Raw genomic sequence first — 20,929 nt, forward strand, 5'->3', positions numbered from 1 at the left:
ACTGGTCATATGTTAATGTTGCTTTGTCAGAGTAGTTAAAGGTTATGCTAGTGTTGTAAATATGATGAGCTAAAGAAATGACAGGCTATGTATAGAGAGGTAAGTTATTATGGAACTAATAAATTTAGCTGGAAAAACATGCATGAGCACTTGAAGCGGTCTTTGTTTATTCCAGTTATGTAGAGGTTTTCTAGTCTAACCAGGTTTGACACCTTTGAATTTGTGTAAACCAGTTGCATATCATTGCAGGGTAATCACTACTTAGGTTGCTCTTTGAATTGGTCATAAAAAATGTTGCACAGTATTTAATGGTTCAAAGATACTTCATGTTAATACGGCAAATGAGAAACCATTCAAATTTTCCAGCTAGTAATAAGGTATTTTATCAATAATACCAGATCATTGTAGCTTGTGGTTAGTAGTCATAGCTGATGAAATTATGTTAACACGTAGAGTCACAGAATCATTTAGGTTGGAAAAGACCTTTAAGATCATCAAGTCCACCCATAAACCTAACACTGCCAAGGCCACCACTAAACCATGTCCCCAAGCACCACATGTACGCATCTTTTAAATACCTCCAGGGATGGTGACTCAACCACTTCCCTGGGCAGCCTGTTCCAGTGCTTGGCAATACTTCCAGTGAAGAAATTTTTCCTATCATCCAATCTAAACCTGCCCTGGTGCAACTTCCCCCCATTTCCTTTTGTCCTATCACTTGTTACTTGGGTGAAGGGACCAACACACACTTTGGTACAACCTCCTTTCAGGTAGGTGTAGAGAGCGATCAGGTCTCCCCTCAGCCTCCTTTTCTCCAGGCTAAACAGCCCCAGTTCCCTCAGCCCCTCCTCATCAGACTTGTGCTCTAGACCCTTCACCAGCTTCATAGCTCTTCCTTGGGCATGCTCCAGCACCTCAAATGTAGTTCAATTTGATATATTTTTTATAATAAAGGCATAATAGGTTTCCTTTAAAGAATTAAGATTAGGCATGTGTGTTTAGCCTTTATGTCTTTTTTATAAAAGGAATTGAGTTACCTCATCTATAGGCAAAAATTTTTTTACTGAATTGGTATGAGGCTCTTCCTCCTATGTCTGCTTTTCTCTCAGTGCCTGCCTTAGTCTAAAAATAAATTGGGGTGAAAGACTTGTCTAACTTTCTTGACTACTAAACTAGCTTCAGATATGCCTTTTCTATGAAAATGTAGAGGAAGAATATATACAATTGCTGTTTAGTGCATTCCATGGCAAATACAGATCTGTGTTTATGACACATCACTCAGCAGCACTTCAGGACAGCAAACTGGGGAAATTTGCAGTATCTCCAGGCAAATTAAAGAATATAGAGCTTTTCCAAATCAAACAAAACCTGCAAATCTTCAAAACAGACTTAAACAGGTACATTTAACTGATGAAGATGTTTTTCTGTGTTGTCATTTCAAAAGGCTATTGATTTCACATGGCCAAACATTACTTTAAAATTAGTTTTGAATTGTATTTCACCTGATTTGCATCTCTGCAACCTCTGGCTTTTTAGTTTCTTCACAAGCGAAGCTGAAGGATTTAATTTCATGATGTGCAAACCAATTCTACTGTTCATTCCAGATTTTGGCATGAGTTGATCTTGCGTTCTCCACACAGATTCCTAAAACAACCTCAAAGTTTTCCATTAAGTAGGAAGAAAAAAGCAGGTGTAGCTATGGCTATGTTATGCATCCATGTGTAAGATTAACAGTGCATGTAAAATCTCCAAATTTTTAGAAGCATATGGTCAGAAATCACTGAATCAAACAATTGCTGAAAGCTGATCCCTGTCATTTGATAAGAGTTCTATTTGGGTACTGTACACCTAAATTTAAATAACTTCTTACATATTTACAGACTGCATTTTGGGGGGCGGGGGGGGGGGGGAATGGAAGAAGTGCTGTTTAATGTGTAACTGTCTTGCCTCTGCATCTGGTACCTGATTTTGAAGGTAGCCTTTTGAGCTGCTTTTAAAATCTCATTGGCAGTCCCACATCCTGGAAATGTCTTTACAGGGTGGCACCCTTCTTTATATGCATGCTTTTAGAGGGAAATTCAGAAAATAAGACAAAATAAGAGCTGCTTTCCTTTTTAAAGGTGGGAGATTGGGCTGTGGTGCCCATCTTTCCAGGTTTTTGGAATTGCTTCTGTAGAAAGTATGGAATTAATTAAAGTAAGTAAAAGATAGTTTTTGCTAAGTATATGAAGCACCAGTGTAATTCTTTGTACTTATACATCAGGAATGCACAAATTTCAACAATATTATTTGTCACATTTAATATCTGGAATATAACCAAGTCTTGTGAAAAGCGGTTAAGACTTTTGGCTCTGTGAGCATCCTTGCATCAAGCTTGCTTGGCTAAGCTTAGTAAATGCGTTTGTATGTAATGGAGCAGCTGTGAAACAGTTACCCAGTTTACTTTCCTTTTTTACGACTAAAGCTTTTGTACATAAAGAAGTTAATCAACATACAAAGTTAAACTGTCATGCTGTAGTTGAACCAATGATATGAAATGGGTGAGAAATGTCTTCCTTTTGCTGGCAGGTTGAGTCTTGGTAGTTTGACTAGTTTGAGGGAATTTATCATTCATACGACTTCCTTTTCTCATAATATAAATGAATTCTGGAAGCACCCTTCCTTCAAATAAGCAATTTGTGAACAAGGTTGTCATGGACAAAAGAGCTGAGGAGTAGAAGGGCCTAAGTTCTGAACTTCGACTTAGTACTTAAATAGCCCTGGTTTCCATATTTAGTTTCCAAAACATTCAGTGCTTCTCCAGAATATTTTAAATGCCTGAAGCGTGTCAGTGTCTTCATATACTTTTCTACTCAGCTCTTCACTGATGAGCAAGATTTTTAAGCAAAAATAATCTTTATAAAATAGTATGAATAGTGATTCCTTTGGAAGATGTAATAGTGTGCACTTTCACACAGTTAAGTGTCCTCAAAGCAATCTACAGTGTTAAAAATGCAAATTACCATATTTGTAGTTCTTATCTTTAAAGATTGTTTGTTAGTATTAATTCTAGATAGTTTAATCTCTCTGAGTACAGTGATAAAACATTTAAGAATTTCAAAGTTTTTAATAAATGAAAGTAAATTTTACAAGAAATTGTATAGCAGTTTACTGTAGCTTTTGGATTAAAATGTATAGCTTGCTGTGTGATAGCAGATTGTAGGTTGGGCCACTGAAGATGATGCTTACTTGTAGAAGGAAAGAGTAATGATTGGTAGTAGCTTTTGTGGAGAGGAAGACCAAATGGATAATGAAAATTATGAAAAACTGTAGGTTTTAGCATGAGGTATTAAAGCTAACAAACCTTCAGTTTATTGAAATCTAAACTGCACTGAAAACGTGTTGTGTTTCAGGGGTTGATACACACAAGTGTGCAGTTATCCTACCACAGGGCTGCAATTTCAGGATATAAGGGGAAGTCCAAACTCAGTGTTAACATCTGATATTCATCTTCCACTGTCATTGGCCAATAGCCTCCAAAGGTTGATTCCGTTAGATATTGACTAGTTCAGAGCTGACAACTATCTTTGCTTTCAACTGTCTACCCACATGTTTTCATGTGGACAGGGGAAAGGAGGGGGGAGACTCTCTCCTTATTTCAACTGATACGTCAGAGCATCAGGATATTACCTTCATTCTGTTTTGTGGATCTTCAGCTGCTGGTTTGAGTCTCAGAAAATGTCTCAAAATTAAAAGAGACTGGTTATGTGTTTTAGCAGTGGACAGTTTAAATATCGGCATCCCCATTTGCCATAGCATCATGGCCACTGTGGTTCTTTTCCTCATTACAGAAGTGTCTAGTGACCCTTGTCAAGTAAAGAAAGATTCCAGTAGTGGACTGCTAATCACAGAATTGTTGAGGTTGGCACGGACCTCTGGAGGTCATCTTGTTCAACCTCCCTGCTCAAGTAGGGCAAGATAGAGCTGGTTGTCCAGAACTGTGTCCAGGTGGCTTTAGACTATCTCCAAGAAGGAGACTTGTCAACCTCTTTGATCAACCTGTGCCAGTAATACATGTTCCGGTAGTACATACAGAACAGAAAACTTTACTTACTTTCTTACCACTTTAAGTTGTTAGTTTTAGTAGTTACGGTTGAAAGTTTGTCAGATGGATAGAAGGTTTATTTATTAACTTGAATATTTATTAGAAGTAATGGTCATGAGCTTAATTTTTTTTTTTAAATGGTTTTACCGTTGTGTAATAATAGGAATCCTTTCCCTTTTTCAGTTAAATTTATTTCCACAATGGTACTGAAACTGTATCTGAGAACTGGCCTACTAGAACACATTTTGGCCTTTCCCCCATGTTAGAAATGACATACAGTATGCCAGCTTTATTTCAGCTCTTCCTTCAGTGTTTGAAAATGGAACGAGAATCCTATGTCTATAATACAGTCTTTAAGATTAGATTAAATGATTTTTCACATAAAGAATGATAGTATAAATTCTAGTATTTCCTGATAGTATCATGGCTCTTTTAACACTGAGAACACCTTTAAAAACTTGATAGTGGGGTTTGAACTCCTTAAACTTAACTTTTAGAACATAAGTTCCTCAAGTAAAGGAAGTATTCACTTTATTTTTCAGGAATGGTATAGCAAGTTGGTGTCAGCTTAAGGTGATACAACTGATTTTAAAATCAAAAAAGCTTTTTTAGTCCTTTTTAAATAAGAGAACACCCACCCTCCCCATATCATTTAAGAAAATAACCCAAAATGTAAAACTGGTAATTACTTGAAGAATATAACTGAATTTTGAGGGGATTATATGTCTCATATTGACACAGGAATGTGGTAAATTACACGTTCTCCTTCAAGGGAGACTTTTCCATCCCCTAAGTAGAATCTTGATCTCTAGTTGGACAAGTTTATTTTTGTCTATTGGTAACTTGTTTAATATGTATGAAAGTTCTGCTGAATTTAACTTAGGTGTCATGGGTAGTTCTGTACCCTTCAGCCTGATGGAAAACCATGCAGAATAGTCGATAGGTAGATACTGACTCCACTGGAAAAGGTAGCTGTGACAAAGCTAACACTTTATTAATAGCTTGTCTCACTCTACTGTAGTAAGTTTCCTTCTCACAGGAGATTCTGAAATATATACATAATTCTTAAATGTAGATGGAAGAAGTTTAGAATGCCTGTCTGAAATCTTTACCGTGATGTTGCTAAACCATGCAAAGGAGCACAACCTCATGTAATAGCTCTACTTCAGATCAAACTCAGCAGTGATTCTTCTTGACCTGATTATTTTGCAGGCATTTCTTGGGTGACAGAACTAATTATTGTGATCTCTTAGATCTAACAAACACTGAACAGTGTGAATGGGGCTCTTACTTTCATAACCTCTCCTTTATGCGGAGGGTTTTTTTCCTGTACGTTCTGTGATTCTCTTCTAAAAATGTAGTATTTCTTTAATTTGTGCAGTGGGACATATGGAACACTGAAGATCTTTAAACACTCTTGTCCCTTTGGTTGCAGAGACAGTGGTATATATGATACATTCAGCACTGAAAATACCGAGAGTTTTTTAGGGCAATATTTTTAGTCTGTAGGTATTTTTCCTAGCAACTTGAATGGTCTGATAGCAAAACTAATGCATGTACTACTGCTTCTTGACTATCCAAGGTGTCAGTTGACCCTTGTAAAAAGTAAGTGGGAGACTGTCAGGTTCACTTTCTCTTATAGGTTGATTCCAAGTATGCACTTAATGAACAGTAACTTGTTCTGTGTTAGAAAGTATGAATGAGAAAGTATGTTGTCCTTTGATCAAAAGTGCATTTTAGGATCTATAGTGTTTAAACACTTATCATAACTTATAATAACAAGTGCATAGTAACTATAAATACTTCAAATGTTTGCATGTGTTTGGTTGAAACTTGAACAAAATTACCAAGGCCTACTCTTTTGAGGTGTAGACAGAAGGTGATTTATAGTTACTGAACATTGTGTAGCCACTTACTTCAGCAATCTTTTGTTCCAGAAATATACATTTGATCAAGGATTTCTGGTAGTTTTGTGCCAAACTGGGAGTTTGTATCTGGAATAGAAGGCATTTTGTCTATGTGAAGAATAATGTGGCTTTATTCAGATAGGTACTTGAAGGAAATACAAATATTCTGCAGCCCTTATCAGCATGTGGCTAGTGCCCTTGCTTCTTTAAGGTAATTTTTCTTGGGCATAAAATTACTCCATGCTTCTTTTCCAGTCCCCTTCATTTTCATGAAGGCAGAGAGGAATCTCAAAGGATGAAGATTCTGACTGGGAGCTAAGGAAGATGAAACTCTGTGTCTGTAAAAGTCCTATAATTTTCTGTATTTCCTGGAAATCTAAATTGGTAATTGTTTTGGGATTTCCCTAAATTCAGAAAAGCAGCATACTGAATTGTTGTCTAAGTTATTAGGCTACCAGAAGTGTAGTCACATGAAGCTGTAATACCTATATATGACTATCTCTAATGGTCTCTGGGGAACAACAAATATCCTTGGTTGTATTGGTCTTTTCTTGGTAGTGCTTAATTATTGAAGAGGAAGAGGTTAGTTATCTTACAGAGAATGCCTGAGACACTTTCGGGAATGAAACAAATCTGCTTTTTAATGCTAATTGAAAGGCCAAATGAAGTCAATTTCTTTACACAGTACTTACATTCAAACAAAATAAAAAACCCCCTACCCTTACCTTTATAGTATATCTACTCTGTTATCTGAACTGTCATATGTTCTAGATTTAAAATCAGTTTTTTAGGGCCCAGACTTTTTTGTAGTCTAAACCAGCAAAAAATAATTCAACATAGCATCTTTTCCATGGTTTTATAGAGGAAAAATGAGTTCAATTAAAGCTTCTTAAAATGTTGCAAGTTCACAACTAATGGATCAAAAAATATCAGAATTAAAATGCAGTTATATATGTAAAGGGTCAAAATATATTTTAAAATAAGAACAGTTTCTTATGGCAAGATAATTTGTTTAAAGCACTGTTGAGATGAATATACCTGCAGTATATACCTGCTTTTTTGTTTGAGCTGTGTTCTTAATGGAGTCTGTAGTACACAAGAAGCCCCCCACATGCTCAGTTTGATTCCAAGTACTTTATAACTCCCAATTATTTTTATATAATTTGGAAGCTAACTTTTAAATACAATGTAAAATGCCACAGATTGAATGTTCTAATAATATTTGAATTTTGTTTCAGAGCAAAGTAGAAGAGATGATTTGGAAGCTTTAGGTCATATGTTTATGTATTTTCTCAGAGGAAGCCTTCCATGGCAAGGTTTAAAGGTAGTGGTTTTTGATATCTTCCTCTATCCTATTTTCAGATCATCAACTTTTCTTGACATGATCTTTTTTCTTTTTGAAAGTTTGTCTGCAAGCTGTTTAACCTCAGGAGCTTGTTTTATTCTTGTATCATAGGCTGATACATTAAAAGAACGTTACCAGAAAATTGGAGACACAAAACGAGCAACCCCTATAGAAGTATTGTGTGAAAACTTCCCAGGTAATGTTTACTGTTAATAAAAATGTTGTGTATGGATTTAGGAAATGAAACTGGCATGCATAGTTGTTTAATATCTGTTTTTTAAAAATAAATAAAATAATGCTTCCAAATATGTATATTATGTAATATGGTAATAGAATCAAGAATTATCCATTGCAGCAGCAGTAAGCTAATGCTGGTGTTTTTCAAAGATAGATTCTTCTAAAGGAAACGTTAAAAAAATACTATGATACATATTCTCACGTTGATCAACTACTCTACACTTGTATCTTCAGACAAAATTTTGCAAGCTTTTTCAGCTCAAATCTCATAGCCTATCCCTCTTTAAAACAAGCTACATTAGGAACAGCTTGAAATAATATTTAAAATATCTTGCAAGTAGTTTCAGATGTCACTTCTGGTTCTCCTTAAGTATATAGAGAATCAGTGAGATATTGGAAGATTGGAGAGAAGTAAATACGACTTTTTTAAAAAAAGTTGGACTGATTGGGACAGGGAAAACACACACACACGACATGGACACAATTTTGCCAAAATAAAAATAAGCACCTTGAAAACTAATCACAATATCATTGATAGGCAAAATGGATTTGCCGAGAATAACTCATGACAAACTGATTTGATTTCCTCTTATGAAAGGAAATCTTGTCCACATCAGGCCTTGTGGGACAGGAGGCAGATGTTTTATGTCATGAAATCTTAGTACTTTTGCTTTTGACGGTCTTTTTAAATATCCTCACAAGTAATCTTAAAAATGTAATCACGAGGAATCCACTATGGGAAGAAGAGTGTAAAACAATTTGAAGTAGTTAAGTACATTGCTGTCAAATTTGAAACACGAAATGGTATTCCACAGAGATCTGTGCTATATCTGTTCAGTGTTTTTGAGTGCCTTGTATAATTGAGAATGTTTGTTAAATAAGCAAATGATAAGTTTGAAATTTGTAGGCTCGATAGTAGGGTTAGAATGGTAGGATACTGGCGTTCCAAATACAGTCTTAAAAACAGAAGGTACAGTTCAATAAATCATACTCAAAGTAGTATATGAAAATAGGATCAAATCCAAATTAAGAATTATTGGGTATGGAAAGGTAATGACTCAGTCACAAAGTAAATGCAAGTGAATAGTGTCATGCTGCTGTAGTTTTAAAAACAACCCCCCCCAAAAATCCTATACTAAATGGGGTTATAGCAACAGGATATAGCCTGAAAGACACATGAATTGCCATTTCCACTCTACTTGATTCTGTATAACCTCATCTGAAGCAGTATGTTCAGTTTTGGGGACTGTACTTCAAGAAAACGTATCCTGTTTTAAGGGTATCTCATAAAGGAGGGAGGGTTACTTATATACCATATTTGCCTGTCCTATCATCAAAGACTGAAGGAATGAAGATTGGCTTAGTCAAGATGATGAGGGAAATAAGTTCTCCTGTACATTTTGGCTGCTGCAAACATGAAAGGAATCAGTTTGCTACATCCACAGCAGCTAGGACAAAGTAATGGATGTAATCCAAAACAGTTAAGTTTAAACTTGAATTCTGGTGTTTCAAATACAGTGAAGAGCATGAAGGCATTGCTGTTGTCAGGGAAACTGTGGAATTTCTTTCACTGGAGTTGTGTGAAAACAAACCAGACAGACAAGAGCGTAACTGATGCTATGGGATAGGGTGATGTACTAGGTAGCATTTTGAAGTTCTTTTAAACCCTGTGGTAAAAATTAGTCCATTATCAATTTTGTTGTTTTTCATTTCACATTCTTCTGTGCATTAAAAAAGAAAAATCAAGTGAAATTGACTTTTGTAACAGAACTTAGAACAAATGTCTGAACATATGTTTAGTGAATTGACAAAAGTTAAATGTTGGTAAGGGTGGGAAATTTGTTCTGGAATAGAAATCTTCTGCATCCAATAATGTATGCATGTCTTGTATCTTGATTTTTATGTAGTTGCTAGAATCTTTTAAAAAATAAATATCTAATGCAAGGTGTATATGGTGCAGTTCCTGGAAATGATTTAATCAAGCACATGCTTGTTGACAGGATTGAATCTGAAAATAGAATGGGGAAAAGATTTGATCTTGGAGAACACAAAAGATAAATTTCTTTGATAGTACTTATGTACGTTTTAATAATAAATATATTCTTATATGTGAAAGATTTTGCATGTCAAATATTCAAGGATTTTCTACCTTTTTCTATCCTTCTTGTCACTTAAGACATAGAATAGAATGAGAAGTACATCTACCATCATTTCAATTCTTTTTGGTCAGACTGCAGACTAAGCTGACTGATTGATGTTCTTGAAGGCAGGGGAGCTCTGTAGTATCAGTGAAAGATACTTTGGTCTTTGTCATATGTGAAACACTTATCTTTTTCATCCCCTGTTCAGTGGAATTGTACTGTCTTTGAGTGTGCAACACTACTGCTGTTACAAGCCTTGTATAAAATATAAGCAAAGATTTAAACTCTGGAGTTCTGCTTCAAATGCATGCTAAGGATGGTATTTGATTTTTGGAGTCAGCCAGTTGTAACAGATTCAGCTTCATTAAATGGCTCAGTTCCAGCCTTCACACCTCTGAAAACATGTCTTGCATGCTTTCGGTTCTGGTTTACATTGGGAAGGTATCGTTAAAGAGGTCCTTAGCAATGTGTCAACATTTCTCTTCACAACCTTCAAACACTGATCTCCTTGGCTAGTATTGCGGAAGAGTCTTGCATGTTGGCTGAGCTGGACTTTAGGTGCCAAGGAGTTCCTCCAATCTGCTGCTCCATCTGCTCATGCCTAAAACATAGTGCTTAATAGTCTTTTTTTTGGCAGAACTAAGTAAATTGTGATGTCTTGGCACCAGTGTCCTGTGGCGCATTCTTGACAGCACCAACGTGATGCTGCCTCACAACTTCTTGTTATCAAGCTGGTCTCAAACCTTCACTTCTCCCTCTTTCTATCCCACTATCTCTGAAAGTTTAACTTAGCATAGCTCAGCCTTTGCACTTATCAGCCATCGTCTGTCAGAAGATAGGCTTCTTACAGCACCTTGTTTGTACCACAACATGTCAGCTTCTCCAGACTTACTGGAATGTGGTATGTGGGTTGGGGTGAGTGTGTGGTGGTAACTGTTGGCTGCTTATGACATACATACCTCTTCACAGGATCAGTGACTACTGGTGGCATCTACTTTTAACCTTATTTTACTTCTGACTTTCTGGTCATATAGAGGTGCCTTCTCTTGTACTTTGGACCATGTGAACAGCTTTTTGAAAGTGAGGAGTCATTGCTTTTCTCAGAATGGCTTTGTAAGTGGATGGTTACCCACTCTTCCATGACCTACAAATGTTCCTAAATAAGTTAGATTTTAAGAACCCTGTTTACCTGGAACTCATGTCCCAGGACTCAGGTCAAGTTCTTCACCTGATCTGTGTCAGATTGTGAGAAGTCATTGCAGTAGTCTATTCCAAATCACTGCAGTGTGATTATTATTTTTTTCATTTTTTTTTTTCTTTCTATAACAGGAAGGTGTGGAAGGACACAGTCTGAAAAAACCAAAATTTCAGTATGGTTAGGTTGTTGCTCTCTTCACTCTTCCAATTAGTTCTTCTAATACCTGCTGGAGTGGAAGGACCTGTAGGACTTCGTCTTTTGTAAAAGCTTATTAATATTTATCTCTTCTGAGAGATAAATATTAATAAAATCTGCTGTTTTCTCAGACATATTTCCACATGTCCCTCATTTCACCAATTCCTGAAGGATTACTGCAAATGTTGTCACGTGTCCGAGTAGTTTCTCAATGGGATTTGAAGCTTGTGTTCATCAGATGTTCATGGATCCTCCCTTTCAGCCCCTTGGATTCTTGTAATCTTCTGTCCATAAGGATGCTTGTTCCTTACAGTTACTCTCTCAGAAGTCTTTCGTGGCTTATAACCATTATCAAGAATGGGACTGTTATACGCTCTACTCACCTGCCAGGAGATTTGTGCTGGAACTCTTAACCGGAAAGTTCTGGCTGCTAGTGCACAGTACTCAATACCCTTTAAGAACTAGAAAGGCTCTTTCCTTTTATCTTCACAGGTCCAGGCCTTTTCAGAAATCTCCCTGTTTGACTGCAGTGCTGGCAGAATCTTATAATTTGCACGTAACACTTACCCAAATGTATTTCCATTTGTATGCTGACATGGTATTTAAACAGCAATATTAAACTGACACCGGTCAGAAGTCATTCTACAAGAGCTCAGGTAACCTTAGTACTCCGCAGCATTTCTGTTCAGGATATTTGCCATTTCTGCTCAATACCTTCACATAACATGATGCGCTGCTGCAGCCTTCCATAGTCATACTACAGTTATAGCTCAACAGAGCCTATAACAAGTGTTTTTTGTCAGGACAATTGGAGTTGTCCGCTTCAGAATGTACATATGAATTCTCTCTTAAAGAAAGGAAGATTACATTCCAGTAATAGGTGTTCTTTGAGACGTAGTCCTCTCTGTATATTAATATACTACCCTCTTTTCCTTAGGCTTTTCTTTGTACAATTAATTGGGGGTGGGGGAGAAGAAAAGCAGAAGCATTTCTTTCCCCACTTTTTTGACGCACTGTGCATCAGGATTGGAAGGTTGAATGGATGATGTCAACAGGTAATGCAAAAGGAAAATTAGAGGCGGGGCACTTGGTAGGATATGTCTAGAATATGTCAGTATATCTTAAAGAGTATTATTATTAAAGTAATTTTTCTTTCTGGTCATTCACAGATTCATGGTGAACAGCTGTTCAGGTTTTATGGCGAGAAGTAGAAGTTGCTTTAAAATGTAATAATAAGTACTATTTTTGAGTGCTATTTAAACAGGTATGGCAATTATGTGGGTTTCTTATTTTTATAGAGGAAATGGCTACATATCTACGTTATGTAAGAAGGCTAGATTTTTTTGAAAAGCCTGACTATGACTACTTAAGAAAGCTCTTCACAGACTTACTTGATCGGAAAGGCTATATATTTGATTATGAATATGACTGGATTGGCAAGCAGTTGGTGAGTACAGTAAGCTATTAGTAATATACTGAGGGGTTTGTGTGATCAGTTTTGAGCCAGTGTTGGTCTTGAGTTTGAGAATACATGTGCATCTCATGGCTGCTACTAGAGTTGTGAACAGCTGCTATTACAAACCTGTTTTCAGATGCATTTTCAAACATTATCTTTTGGCTTGAGATGTTTCATATTGAGTCTCTTTCCAAACACGTACTTTTAGTGTCAAAACAAGGTTGTAGGAATTTGTACTGGTTTTTGAGTTGAAGGAGTTTAAAACTTTGCAGGTGATTGCCATTATTGCATGTATTTTCTTGCTTTGGGGACTTTCTTGCTCCCAGCATTTTTAAAATGTAGAACAATCACTTCTCTGCATCTGAGGTATACTCCAAATGTTTATCAGTTCATTATGAAGAAATTTTCTATACTTTATATGCATTGTTCTATTGAAATATAATGTAGAATATCAGTTTCTTATTGCACGGCATCTAAAATTACAGAAAATACTGTGTTTATATTCTTTAAAGAAAGGGTAAAAGATTAATTTTTCATCACCTCAAATTTTTCATTGCCTCTTTTTAATAAGTAGGGAAGGGGTTGTGTAAGTTGGACAACTTTTGGATTATACATTTTACCCAAAAGTTCCTTATGTGACACTCTGAAAGAATCATAGTATTCTATTGGTAAATCTTTTTTTGGTGTTTAGCACTAAAAATTTAGGTAAGCCTTTCTTCAGACTTTCATCAGAATGTTCTAACTGTTAACTGCAGAGAATACCAGCCTAAAGTCTTTCAGAAAATTAATGTCTGATAATACTCAGAATTGCTACTTCATGAAATTGTGTAGGTCTTGGTTTTCCTTTTTTTTCTTTTTGGTGTTAGTAAATATCTAGAGAAGCTTTTGCTTTAATTTGATGATTTTGAATTATGGGAAACTGTTAGATTTAAAAATTAATTTCTACTACAAACCAATAACTTCTGGTAAGACTTAGAAATTTATTTTTTTTACCAGTTGCTACATATTATTTATATTTGTAGCCTACTCCAGTGGGTTCAATACATTCAGATCCTGCACTGCCTTTGAACAGAGAAGCATATCAGCACAGAGATAAAATGCAACAATCCAAAAATCAGGTAAACTGCTCACGTAAGATTATCGGCATTACTTTGTCTTTTGTCTAATGATTTGTGCGCTGTTGTTATTTTTATTAGAACTTCACAATAAAATTGACTCCAAGCTATCTTTGTTTTTTCTTTAAGTAGATCCTTGTTAATGTATTTCTACATTTGTAGACCTTAAAATGTCCTAAAAAGTTGTTTGTTTGATGCTATGATATAATGTAGCTTACATCAGTAGTAAATTTTCTCTCTGCTGCTACTACACTTAATTTTTTTTCAGTTCTCTGTTTTTAATCACTGTCTCTTCCCCATATAGTATATTTGTTGGTATTCTAACATGTTTGTATAACATTTTCACTTTTTTTTAAAACCAAGATAATGACCAAGGTGGTAAAAACATTAGGAATTTAGATCTGTGTCCATTTAGCTGAGCTAAATTACAGGGTTGTGTTGGTGGACTTTGTTTCTTACTAGGAATTTTAGCTACTTTACTTCTCTATGAAGATGTATGTGTAGGCATATGTAAGTATGCAGATAATGTTGATATACAGTCTATATAGAAATCGAGTATGCAGTGCTTCTGTGTTTTTGAAAAATAATATATAATAATTAATGCATTAATTATTGATTTTGGGAATTTTTTTCTTCTTCTTTTGCATATATTCCTAATGCATTCAAAAATGATAGTCAGCAGACCATAGGGCAGCTTGGGACTCACAACAAACCAATCCACATCATTTGAGGGCTCACCTAGCAGCTGACAGACATGGTGGCTCGGTACAGGTATTTTCTGCTTCTTTGCATGACTTAGTCATTTTGCATTATATAATACTAGTTTCTTGTAGTGCATGGCATGATTCCTGTTTTCACATTAAGCTTGCCTTCCAGTAATGTTCAGAATGTTCATATTATTCCCAACTTCACAATTGCCAAACAAATTAAAACAGGTACAGAAAACTATGGATATTTGTGTGTGTGGTGTTTTTGCTACGTGTTTCTTAGTGAAGGCCTAAAACAATAGATCTATCTCTCTTTTTGAGGGAATATACACTTGCATCAGTGCAAGAAACTGAAGTTTAGACATTTGGCATGTTATTTGGTTGTATTAGCAAATGAAACAGTATTGACTGAATTTAGTGTTGTTCAAGTCATGTTTTTTGTTCCTTAAGCAAACTTCAAATGAAAGTGTTAAGTAGTGATTTTTGTTTAAACATACTACTTTTGTTAAAACAATAGTTGAGGAGAAGAATGTTTACCAGGGCAGTACTTCACACTTATCACTGGAAAAATGAGTAGGAACCAACAATTTTTCCTTCAATATTAGTTTATTTAATCTTCAAAGAGCTTTTATCCTGATTTGTTCTTAATTTTACTTTTTGGTGTCTTGGTCTTTGAATGTATTTAGTCTAGTTGTAGTTAAATTTAATATAGAAGGAATCAAAATGCCAGCTGTGAAGTCTATATGACATTTTGAGCTTTCAGTTAAAAATGAAAATAGTTTAGCTTTCTAAAGTGCTGTCTGGGGAAAAAAAACATTTTTGTCTGCTACATTTTTGATTCTGACAATCTAAGTTACATGTATTTCATCTCAAGCTTTGTTTTTTTTGGGAAAAAATTGTCAATTCCTGGAGAAAGATTGAGAGGTCTAGGGTAAAGAACACAATGCTGTAGTCTCACCAGCATTATAATTCCGTATCTTCTTTAAATGCTTTAAAACTCAATTGAAACTTAACATTCTCTAAATTTTGCTGCGTCAGAAACTACTATCATGTGTCATGTAAGAAAAGCTAGTAGATTATAATTATTGCTAAGTATCAAGAAAAGTTTAAAAATCATAGAATCATAGAATGGTTTGGGTTGGAAGGGACTTCAAAGATCATCTAGTTCCAACCCCCCCCTGCCATGGGTAGGGACACCCTCCACTACACCATGTTGCCCAAAGCCCCATCCAACCTGGCCTTGAACACTTCCAGGGATGGGGCCTCCACAACCTCTCTGGGCAACCTGTTCTAGTGCCTCACCACTCCAACAGTAAAGAATTTCTTTCTAACATCTAATCTAAATCGACCCCCCTTCAGCTTAAACCCATGACCCCTTGTCCTGTCACTACACTCCCTGATAAACAGTCCCTCTCGATCTTTAGATCTTAGATCTTCCTGGAGCCACCTTTTCTCCTGGCTGAACAACCCCAGCTCTCTCAGCCTGTCCTCACAGGAGAGGTGCTCCAGCCCTCTGATCATCTTTGTGGCCCTCCTCTGGACTCTCTCCAACAGCTCCATGTCTCTCTTGTCCTGGGGCCCCCACAGCTGGACACAGTACTCCAGGTGGGGTCTCACAAGAGCGGAGTAGAGGGGCAGGATCACCTCCCTCGACCTGCTGGTCACACTTCTTTTGATGCAGCCCAGGACACGGTTGGCTTTCTGGGCTGCAGGCGCACACTGCTGGCTCATGTTGAGCTTCTCATCAATCAATACCCCCAAGTCCTTCTCCTCGGGGCTGCTTTCAATCCATTCCTTGCCCAGCCGATAGTCACGCTTGGGATTGTGCTAACCCACGTGCAGGACCTTGCACTTGGCCTTGCTGGACTTCATGCGGTTCGCACGGGCTCACCTCTCCAGCCTGTCAAGGTCCCTCTGGGTGGCATCCCTTCCCTCCAGCGTGTCGACCACACCACACAGCTTGGTGTCATCAGCAAACTTGCTGAGGGTGCGCTCAATCCCATTGTCCATTACATCAACAAAGATGTTAAACAGTGCCGGTCCCAGTACCGACCCCTGAGGAACGCCACTCGTCACCGTTCTCCACTTGGACATTGAGCCGTTGACCACAACTCTTTGAGTGCGACCATCCAGCCAATTCCTTATCCACCAAGAGGTCCATCCATCGAATCCATGTCTCTCCAATTCAGAGACAAGGATGTCATGCAGGACAGTGTTAAATGCCTTGCACAAGTCCAGTCAGATGATGTCAGTTGCCCTTCCCTTACCCACCGATGCTGTAACCCCATCATAGAAGGCCACCAAGTTTGTCAGGCACGATTTGCCCCTAGTGAAGCCGTCTTGGCTGTCACCAATCACCTCCTTATTTTTCCATGTGCCTGAGCATAGTCTCCAGGAGGGTCTGCTCCATGATCTTGCCAGGAACAGAGGTGAGACTGACCAGCCTGTAGTTCCCTCGGTCTTCCTTTTTTCCCTTCTTAAAAATGGGGGTTATGTTCCCCCTCTTCCAATCAGCGGGAACTTCGCTGCACTGCCAGGACTTCTCAAATAAGATGGTGAGTGGCCTGGCAACTTCATCTGCCAGTTCCCTCAAGACCTGCTGATGCATCTCACCAGGTTCCCATGGACTTGTGCACCTTCGGGTTCCTTAGATATTCTCGAACCTGATCTTCTCCTGCAGTGGGCGGTTCTGCATTCTCCCAGTCCCTGCCTTCTGTGACCTGGGCAGTGTGGCTCAAGCACTTGCCAGTGAAGACTGAGGCAAAGAAGTCGTTGAATACCTCAGTCTTCTCCATATCCTGGGTAACCAGGTTGCCCGTTTCATTCTGGAGGGGACCCACATTTTCCCTCATCTTCCTTTTATCACTGACATACCTATAGAAGCTTTTCTTCTTGTCCTTGACTTCCCTGGCCAGACTAATTTCTGTCAGGGCTTTGGCTTTCCTAACCTGATCCCTGGCTGCTCAGACAGTTTCTCTGTATTCTTCCCAGGCTACCTGCCCTTGCTTCCACCTTTTGTAGGCTTCCTTTTTTTTGTTTGACTTTGCCCAGGAGCCCCTTGTTCATCCATGGGGGCCTCTTGGTGGTTTTGCTTGACTTCCTCTTTGTTGGGATGCATCGCTCCTGAGCTTGGAGGAGGTGACCTTTGAATATTAGCCAGCTGTCTTGGGCCCCTCTTCCTTCCAGGGCTTTGTCCCATCTCCCAGGCAGATCCCTGAAGAGGCCAAAGTCTGCTCTGCTGAAGTCCAGGGTAGCGAGCTTGCTGCGCGCCCTCCTTGCTGCCCTGAAGATCCTGAACTCCACCATTTTATGGTCCCTGCAGCCAAGGCTGCCCTTGAGCTTCACATCCCCTACCAGGCTCTCCTTGTTGGTGAGAATAAGGTCCAGCATGGCACCTCTCCTTGTGGGCTCCTCTATCACTTGGAGGAGAAAGTTGTCATCGACACATTCCTGGAACTTCCTGGATTGCTTGTGCTCTGCTGTGTTGTCCCTCCAGCAGATGTCGGGATGGCTGAAGTCCCCCATAAGGACCAGGGCTTGTGAACGCGTAGTTCTATTCTTCCCATTAATAAATCTTTTGAAAACTTTACCTGTATATTTCAGTTGAATAGCAATAGTTCTCTCAATAACATCGGTTTTAAAGGTAGTAATTTATCTTTTCAGAACAGTATGTGGAATCAAAATTGGATTTGAAATTGCATCATCCAATTTCTTAAATTTTTTATTACTTTTCTTAATTATTTTTTTATTTTTTATGTTAGAAAAATACATATTTAGCTTGATAATTCCAGTTAGTAGAACTTCTAAATTGTATATCATCCCACTGTTTTGGCCATTGTAGCACTTAAGAAACCTTTTTTCTTTCTCAGGTAAAATGTAAGAATATTTTCTAGGAAATACCAGTAGTATTCCTTTCTGTTCATCCTTTTTTCCTCAAAGGATATGGTCATTCTGAGTTCAGATCACTTAGATCAGTTAAGGCTAAACAGTTGCCATGTAAACAGAGCAGTGTGCAGATCTGCAGCCATTTGGTCTGTGTCTTTGAAGATCAAGTGTTGTACAGAAGGATATTTCAAGCCAACTTAAGTGGGTTGCTTTTTAATGTGAAGTGGTTGTGCTTCCTCATTTAAAGGCACTTATAAAACTACATAGTATCTTTTGTTTTGAAGTTTGTTGTCAAATACCTCTTTGTTGTAGTGACAACTGAATCATGCTATTAATTTGGACAGTTAGCTAGCTAGTTTAGCTGGATTCCTAATTGTCCTTTAGAAGACAAGTTTTATAAGTGCCACAGATAATTTTTCAAAGGAAAGTTGAGTCTACAGTATGAAATTAAAGTGTATTTATTTTTTCTGTGAAGTTATTGACTCATTACTCATCTTGGAGATAATTTTTATGCTAAATTATCTGTTTATCTGCAAGATATGAAAATCTGGCAGATAATTTTATTTAAAGTGACAATGGAATGTTTTTTAGGTCACTGCTATTAGTCATCTGTAATACTACTGCTAATGTCATTTCTGAGATCCTTTTGTAGAAGATTGTTAAAGTGTGTTAGTGGTTCTTCACTGTGGTATATTAACTTCAAGTGGACTGAATGTTGGTATGTGTATGTTAGTATATATTTTTATGCTGTTAGTAACAAAGTTCAAGTGGGAAACATTGAGTTTCTAAATTGTTAATTAATAGTAATCATTCTGGTTTTTGTATTAATTTAATTTATCCTAGAGTGTCTAGGCCTATGTTAGAAATATACTAATGTACTTGATCATGTCTAATTTTACTTTATAGCATCAGTTCATGCATTGTAGGTTAATTCAGCAAGGTAACAGAACTTGGGATTGTAATATCATATGGTTGTAGCCTTACTGATACTGGAACTGAAGCAGTTCTGCCGCCACAACTTTGGGTTCTTTGACAATGGGATGGCCCACACGGCACCAGGCCTGATGAACCCTGATGGGCTTCATCTCTCTCAAAGAGGGAAGAGGATCTTTGCCCAGGAACGAGTGGGGCTCATCGACAGAGCTTTAAACTAGGCTTGAAGGGGGAGGCAGATAACATCAGGCTTGCCAGCGACATGTTGTGGGACAATGTGCCCAGGTTGGAGGGACAGGGTGCTGGCGAGGGCCCTCAGCCTACTGCTCAGGGATGTGCTGGATGCACTACAGCACGCTTGAAGCCTAGAGGAGATGAGCCGGGGGCTCTCGATGCAACAGGAACCAATGAGGTAACACTGGGAAGATACATCGAAAGAATCTCAGCCACCCCAGCCAATAAGTCAGCCTCAACGGGGACACAACTGCAATGCCTCTACGCGAATGCATGGAGCATGGGGAACAAACAAGAGGAGCTGGAAATGTGTGTGTGCCTGCAAGGATATGACATTATTGGCATTACAGAGATGTGGTGGGATAGCTCCTATGACTGGAGTGTTGGGATGGAAGGGTACAGGCTCTTTAGGAAGGACAGGCAGGGCAGGTGAGGAGGGGGCATCACCCTCTATGTCAACGACCAGCTGGACTGCATGGAGCTCCACCTGGGGATGGAGGAGGAGCCCACTGAGAGCCTGTGGGTCAGGATTAAAGGGAGGGATGGGGCAGGGGACATCATAGCGGGGGTCTGCTACAGGCCACCTGACCAGGGGGACTGAGCAGATGAAGCCCTCCATAGGTAGATAGGAGCAGCCTCACAGTCACAAGCCCTGGTCCTTATGGGGGACTTCAGCCATCCCAACATTTGCTGGAGGGACAACACAGCAGAGCACAAGCAATCCAGGAAGTTCCAGGGATGTGTCGATGACAACTTTCTCCTCCAAGTGATAGAGAAGCCCACAAGAAGAGGTGCCATGCTGGACCTTATTCTCACCAACAAGGAGAGCCTGGTAGGGGATGTGAAGCTCAAGGGCAGCCTTGGCTGCAGGGACCATGAAATGGTGGAGTTCAGGATCCTCAGGGCACCAAGGAGGGCGCGCAGCAAGCTCGCTACCCTGGACTTCAGCAGAGCAGACTTTGGCCTCTTCAGGGATCTGCTTGGTAGAATACCATGGGACAAAGCCCTGGAAGGAAGAGGGGCCCAAGACAGCTGGCTAATATTCAAGGGTCACCTCCTCCAAGCTGGTCACCTCCTCCAGCTGATCAGAGGGCTGGAGCACCTCTCCTATGAGGACAGGCTGAGAGAGTTCGGATTGTTCAGCCTGGAGAAAAGGTGGCTCCAGGGAAATCTAAGTGTGGCTTACCAGTACCTGAAGGGGCCTACAGGAAAGATAGAGAGGGACTATTTATCAGGGAGTGTAGTGACAGGACAAGGGGGAATGGGTTTAAGCTGAAGGGGGGTCGATTTAGATTAGATGTTAGAAAGAAATTCTTTACTGTTGGAGTGGTGAGGCACTAGAACAGGTTGCCCAGAGAGGTTGTGGAGGCCCCATCCCTGGAAGTGTTCAAGGCCAGGTTGGATGGGGCTTTGGGCAATGTGTTGTAGTGGAGGGTGTCCCTGCCTGCAGCAGGGAGGTGGGAACTAGATGATCTTTGAGGTCCCTTCCAAC

At 38.8% G+C, this 20,929-nt stretch overlaps 1 protein-coding gene across 4 annotated transcripts in view; it reads left to right on the top strand.

Moving 5' to 3' along the window:
• The window catches only part of CSNK1G3 (casein kinase 1 gamma 3), a 98,510-nt gene that overhangs the window by 65,264 nt on the left and 12,317 nt on the right, over nt 1–20,929 (top strand). For 3 of the 4 annotated variants that reach the window (XM_075741094.1, XM_075741097.1, XM_075741095.1), the window contains exons 8-12: nt 7,230–7,315; nt 7,448–7,532; nt 12,406–12,554; nt 13,586–13,681; nt 14,354–14,449. In XM_075741094.1, coding sequence (XP_075597209.1) covers nt 7,230–7,315; nt 7,448–7,532; nt 12,406–12,554; nt 13,586–13,681; nt 14,354–14,449 — 512 coding nt within the window. The remainder of the gene's footprint in view (nt 1–7,229; nt 7,316–7,447; nt 7,533–12,405; nt 12,555–13,585; nt 13,682–14,353; nt 14,450–20,929) is intronic. The other variant, XM_075741096.1, reaches the window with a different exon arrangement.

The sequence above is a fragment of the Balearica regulorum genome, chromosome Z, assembly GCF_011004875.1.
Source record: "Balearica regulorum gibbericeps isolate bBalReg1 chromosome Z, bBalReg1.pri, whole genome shotgun sequence".
In the NCBI taxonomy this organism is placed as follows: Eukaryota; Metazoa; Chordata; class Aves; order Gruiformes; family Gruidae; genus Balearica; species Balearica regulorum.